Source organism: Monodelphis domestica, chromosome 3 (genome assembly GCF_027887165.1).
Source record: "Monodelphis domestica isolate mMonDom1 chromosome 3, mMonDom1.pri, whole genome shotgun sequence".
Classification (NCBI taxonomy): domain Eukaryota; kingdom Metazoa; phylum Chordata; class Mammalia; order Didelphimorphia; family Didelphidae; genus Monodelphis; species Monodelphis domestica.
Window position 1 is genome coordinate 299,870,017 of NC_077229.1, and position 6,723 is coordinate 299,876,739.

General features: G+C 39.5%; 1 protein-coding gene across 1 annotated transcript; it reads left to right on the plus strand.

The window, feature by feature from the left end:
- The first annotated feature begins 606 nt into the window (after nucleotides 1–606).
- NPBWR1 (neuropeptides B and W receptor 1) lies at nucleotides 607–6,438 on the plus strand. The gene has a single exon (XM_056823914.1). The coding sequence runs from the start codon at nucleotides 1,344–1,346 to the stop codon at nucleotides 2,409–2,411; it is 1,068 nt and encodes a 355-aa protein (XP_056679892.1). The 5' UTR covers nucleotides 607–1,343; the 3' UTR covers nucleotides 2,412–6,438.
- Nucleotides 6,439–6,723: the final 285 nt, after the last annotated feature.

Sequence of the window (6,723 nt, forward strand, 5' to 3'; positions counted from 1 at the left end):
CCTAGGTTCAAATCTGACCTCAGACACTTCCCAGCTGTGTGGCCCTGGTCAAGTCACTTAACCCCCATTGCCTAGCCTTTACCACTCTTCTGCCTTGGGACCAATACACAGTATTGATTCCAAGACAGAAGGTAAGGATTTTTATTTTTTTTAAAAAAAGAATAATGTCTTTAATTTTGGTTTAATGATGAATAGCATATTAATTAAGATCTCCATTAAATTCTCTAATATAATTGCCAGAGAAATCATTTCTTTCAGGGAAAGTTACAGTAGGCTATCACTTCCAACCTTCCTCTTTGCTTGTTAAGAACAGGGAAAAATGCTGCTCTGCGTCTGCGTCTGCGCTGTCTTGCTGGGTTTTGCAAAAGCTGGGCTGGTAGTAGTGGGAGAAGGGAAAGAGCTGTCCAGGATTTCAGCAGCCTAGCAGACATTCAGAGTCGGAGCTGTCCAGACTTTCCCGTTTGGAGTTTAGGATCTTCGAACTGCTTGTATACAGATCATTTTGAAGGAGAGTCGAAACAGGAAGTTACTAAGGTAAGTTCACTTTTTAAATATGAAAGAAAACTAGAGAAACAGAACTACGAGATTACTATTAACTTAGGGAGATGCAAAAGGAACAACAAATGCTCAATAAACGCAGCAGTATTTGCAGTGGTAAATGCAGTTCAGTGATTTATAGCTTTGAGAGACTAAATAGATTTTATTTCTTCGTAGAAAGACGACATTTGGTTGGTTTCTGACTCTGTCCTTGCGACCCTGCCCAACCTTTTATTTCATTTGATATAGTTTACTTGTTATTTTGATATACTCACAGGTAGGGAAATGATTAAATGAACCAGATTTTAATAGGCGATGTATAATATCCTTTTTCTTCTCCAAGCATTCCCTTACTGGCACAAACACACACTGTTTTCCTAGCTAAATGAGCTTAACAGCAGTTGGTAGACCAGGAACCTGGAACTCAGAGGTGTGCTTAGATAATCGTTTTAAGCTTTAAGGAAATCAGAAGTGATAGGACAGGTTTTTCAGCTGCCGGTGACCCAGTCTCTTACTGGCTTCAGGGACTGGCGGTGATGCTTCCAGAACAACTTAGAAAAGTCACAGGTATAGGGGGTTGGAGGCCCTTCTGGTTCCGAACTGCTTTGAAGGTTCTACTGTACTCTGACTAGAGTACTGGTGGTGAGGCAACTGTAAAGGAAATCACAGCTTGCGAAGGGACTAGGTTAAAAGTAAAAGAGGGGAGTGAGAGTGGGAGAAGAGAACTCAGACGAATCTCTTGCATCCCTTAATAGGCTTTCTCTCTTACTTTCACCTTTCTCCTCCACTCAGCTTCCTGAGAGTGCATGCAGACTTTCGGGAACCGAGTGATTCTTTGCTTTAGGAAGATGTACAATCTATCATCCAGTCTTGGACCAACGAACTCATCCTGCCCGAACCCGGAGCTGAATTGCTCACAGGAGCTCTCAGAGCAAGATGGGGAAGAGCCTGGGAGTCACAATGCTTCCAACCCAGACCTGCTCCTGCAGCCCTTGTACATAGCAGTGCCGGTCATCTACTCTGTGATCTGCGCAGTGGGACTGACCGGCAACACAGCGGTGCTCTACGTCTTGCTGCGGGCTCCCAGGATGAAGACAGTCACTAACTTGTTCATCCTGAACCTGGCCATTGCGGATGAGCTCTTTACGCTGGTGCTGCCTATTAACATTGCTGACTACTTGCTACTGCAGTGGCCCTTCGGGGAGCTGATGTGTAAACTCATCATCTCCATCGACCAGTACAACACCTTCTCCAGCCTATACTTTCTCACAGTTATGAGCATCGACCGCTACCTGGTGGTATTGGCCACTATTGAATCTCGCAAGATGGCCTACCGCACCTACAGGGCGGCCAAAGTGGTCAGCTTGGCAGTCTGGTTCCTGGTCACGCTTATTGTTCTGCCCTTTACAATCTTTGCCCAACTTTACGAAGAGGAGGGTCGCATCCAATGCGTCCTGGTGTTTCCCCAGCCAGAGAATTTTTGGTGGAAGATAAGTCGCATCTACACACTCATCCTTGGCTTCGCCATCCCTGTGTCTACGATCTGCATCCTCTATAGCATCATGCTGTGTCGGTTGCGGGCCATGCAGCTGGACAGTCATGCCAAAGCCTTGGATCGGGCTAAGAAGCGAGTGACTCTCATGGTGCTGGTAATTCTGGCTGTGTGCCTCTTCTGCTGGACGCCTTATCACCTTAGCACCATAGTCGCCCTCACAATGGATATCCCACAAACTCCAGTCATCATCGGAGTCTCCTATTTCATCACCAGCCTGAGCTATGCCAATAGCTGCCTCAACCCCTTTCTCTATGCTTTTCTCGATGACAACTTTCGGCGAAGCTTCCGGAAGCTGGTGGAATGTCGGGCCTCTCCTTGAAGTCTGGGGCTCTTCTGAGAATCTCCTCTTTCCTATCCCTCCCACACACTCTTCTCCGCCTTGGTCAGAGAATTCCTGACCTTTCAGAGCCAGAATTGGCAGTCTGAAAGATTATAGCCTTCATAAAGGGAAGGTGACTTTGGTCAAAGCCTTTTTCTCCTTTCGCTTTTTTGCAAGTTCTGTGGACTTAAAGAGATTTTCCATTTTCTTTACACCAACTTTTTTTTGAGGGGTTAGGGAAGAGGCAATGGAAAACTAAGAAGGATTCCTCAGTGTCTTGTGCAAACCTTTCCTTTAATTTCAAACTGAAGTCAAACAAAACTGAGCTCTTGGAAACAGTATGGACCCTCTGGAGAAAAACAAAGGAAAATAGGACTATTAAGCCTCCCATTCCTGCTCCCCCTATTCCCCAACAAAAATTTTGTGAGCTCTAGTGCTTTTTTCCCCTACAATGATGTGTTAATGTCTTGTTCTCTTTTGCTTAACTTGAAGTGAAACATACCAATTGTCCTTGTAAGTGGTCTATTTTCATCTTTTTTCCCTTTCCCTCTCTCTGTGTTTTATTACCAGAGTGGAGACAGGTGTTTTCTCTTGTTTATTTAAACAATTTTTCTTCTGCTTAGAAGGGATGGAGCATTAAGGTTTTCTTCTACCACATTCCAAATGGTCTGCGGGGTGCCTTAGGAGTTGTCCTGGTGCTGGAAAAGACACTGACCATAAAAATCTCTTTGAGACCTCTCTAGAAGGAGGAAGTGGCTTCAATGAGTAACAGTTTCTGGCTTCCCTTTCTAAACCTCTTTTAAGGAAAATAACTGTGTTTTGTCTTGTTAATGAGGCAGAGGGAGAGAGGGAACAGGGTAAAGGAAAAGATGAAGGGACAGAACTGGCAATAAGCAGCTAGCTTGAAATCTCTGAGTGGATTCTGGGTCCAGGGAAAGATCCACATTAAGGCAGCTTAAACTAACTTAAGTACAATAGTTTCCCTCTTTGAACTGTATTCAGTGAAACTACTGTGACCTTTGTTAAATAAAAGGGGACTCATTGATGCAGGCAGTTCAAGCCATGGACCTGCCTGGGATAAACTTAGTGTAATAGAATAGTAAAAGAAATGCTTTCTAGACAGAGAAAGTCTCTAGCTACAGTCTTTCCTTTTTGAGCATTTGGGTCTGTCTGTTCCCTGCCCTCTCCTAGAGCTGTAAGGAGATCTAATGTTAGAAACTAAGGTTTTAGAGCTCCTGCTTTCCAATTTGCTTATTTCTGAGTCTGCAGGAGTAAAACAAACAAACAAACAAACTGTCATCAGAAAAATTCAGACCTATGGTTTTGGAGCCACCTGCTGTAGAAAGATTTCTTGCTACAAGAGCACATTGGCTAAATGCTACTGCCAAGCTTTTGTTGTTCAATGTGGTGGGATGCTGGAACTAAAACCATCTAAATGTCTGCTCAAATGTGTTTGTTAGCAGTTACCATCATAAAACAAAATATTTCCACACCCAATTCTTCATTCCAATTCACCCTCAGCCAACTTTGGGATCAGTTGAGTCTTCTTCTGAATTTTATTTCAGAAATAGTTACTTTATTGGAGGGGAGGAAGAGAGAAGGGGGGGGGGTGAAAGGGAGAGAGGGAGAGAGAGGAGAGAGAAAGAAAGAGAGATGGAGGGAAAGAGAAAGGGGGGAGAGAGAGTACTGAGTCAGGCTTCAAAGATTCTGGGTTAAAATCCCACCTCTGACTCTTATTATCTCTGTTACTTTTAGACAAGTCACTCAATTTTTGGAATCCATTTTTTAAAAAAATCTCTAAAATGAGAATTGCATCTAGCTGCACTAAATGACCTCTGAGGTCCCTTTTGGTTTCAGATTTATGCCACTTTTATTTTTCTAGAATGATTAAATTTGAATGGAAAGTTTATAAAGAAGGGAAAAATTAAAATAATCTCTATCCTGATGATTAGATAACATAAATTCAGGGCCATGACTATGGACATCCCTCCATTAAATCCTAAAGAATGTCTTGTAAATATTTACCCTTGGTCACAGGAAGAAACAGATGAGAATCCATGATGAGTTCCTTTTTAACTTCCATCATCTCCCCAAAAGTGGCATAAAATATTTTAGGCAATCATCAAAGTAGTTCAACCAAATCTTTGTTTCACTCAGACATTTTACCTTCAGTTCTTTGTATGCCAGGCAAAATGTGAATTAAAGGGACAGTGGCATATGAAGATATATTAGCATAAGTCTAGATTTTATATTTCTTTTATACTTTGTATTTATTCAGTATCATTTTTAACAAATGCTATCTTAATAGCACTAGAATTCAATTAAAAAAAACTCCTTCCAACAACAATTTAAGAGAATTTTTAATTTCCAGAGATTTTGTCCGTGTGTATATGCTATATTGTGTTGTGGTCGTGTCTCTACAGAAAATCTAAAGCTGAATACAATAACTATCAGGTCACTTTAATTAATTTAAACTAATCTCTAAGCAGATTACCTAAAATTCCAAACACTTTCTTTTTTCCTTGGTAGTGAGTTGCTTTTGTTTTTTGTGGAGGGAGAGACAGTAACTCAGATCATTGTTTCAACCCCACGTTTGGGGAAAGTTGACTTTGGAATGGGGAGCTTACTTAGGGGGATGCCTGATAAAACTATCTCTTTCATACAGATTAGAACTGTTTTAAAAATTGACAGCTTTCAATTTTGGAAATGTTAACTCAAAATTATTGTACTTTGAATAATAGTAATAAACTGTTGAAACAGGCTTTCCCCTAGAACTGATGTACAATTCTCAAATGTTGATTTTGAATACTGCCTTTCTTTAAAGCTTAAAAGGGTTCAAAGGAACTCATGTGAATATATTTCAAATGCCCAAGAAATGTTTTCCATTTTTTTCTGTATAAGTAATAAAACTGTTAGTTTTTCTCCCCTCCCCAAATTAACTGAATTCTAATTTGTTAGTTAGAAGTTCTAATATATCAACATAGAAATTTGGCAAAGAACATAGAGAACTTAGCTAATGCAGATTCAAAATGTCACTGAGGGACTGGACTTACCCATTTTGGCAGTTTTCATTACTTGAAATATCCTTCAGGCTATGCGGTATAGACATTATCTCTGATCACAAATCACTAAGGGTCATATCTAATTAATATAGCTTATTAAAGCTAGTTATTTTTATAAACCTATTTCCACCCCCTATTGCTGTCAATGGGAGAATTTATGAAGTGTCTACCACATGTTGTGCACTGTGCTTAATTGCAGTGCAATCAGAATGAATTGTGGAGAGAACTACTGGTAAAGTATTCTAAGTGGTACTGTTATCTATTATCTGTTTAACCATACAGAAGCATGGCTTTATGAGTAAGGATATAATGGAAAGATGTGATATCTCTGAATCACCAAGAATTTTTTATATGGTTCTGTGAGCTACAGAAACAGTACATAAGAGCTGTTACCTTACATTAAGCCATAGAGAAGACTAATTGATCTCTTTTGGTGGTGTCCAACCCCATTTGGCATAATGGTTAGAGTGTCGAATTTAGAGATAGGAAGACATGGGTTTTAATCCTTACACTTACAAGTTGTATAGTTATGGGCAAGCCATTTAACCTCTGAACCTCAGTTTCTTCAATTATGAATTGGATGTACTAATATCTGCATTACCAACCACACAGAGTTGTTGTGAAGGTGAAATAAGCTATTGTGTCACATATTACTATTGTGTCAGATATTACTAGGATATCAACCTACCCTCATTCTTCCTTATTGTCTAGAGTAACATGACAAAAATACATGCAGGCATCCTTTAGAAGCAAGGATTTACTTAGAACTTGTATTTTGTTATTGTACAACTATTAACTACCTGTAGGATTCTTACTATCATTGTCTTATCGATGCTATTAGATGGTAATATTATGGAGACTTAAAGACATTTTTTATTATTGTAATTTGTTTATGACAGGCATATACTGTATGTATTTGTGGACCCATTTCAGAAGTGTACAAACTGTATTATTTAATCATGGAAATAGCCAAATTAAAATAAAAATTAATAACTATGAGTGATGAGTTTTCTGAAAAAAATAGGGAATCTTTTAGGTATAGTACTTTAGTATTCCTCTTGGTGATAATGGTTTCCCCCTTAAACAGACATTTTTTTCTTTAATTCATCTATTTTAGCTGTTCATGAAAATGTAAGCCTCCCAATTAATTCAAAAGCATTGGTGGGGGTGGGGGAGTGGGAAAATAAAAGAAGACAAACAGAGAATTTATTCAAATATTTGAAACATATAAGCTTTATTTTAATTAGAAT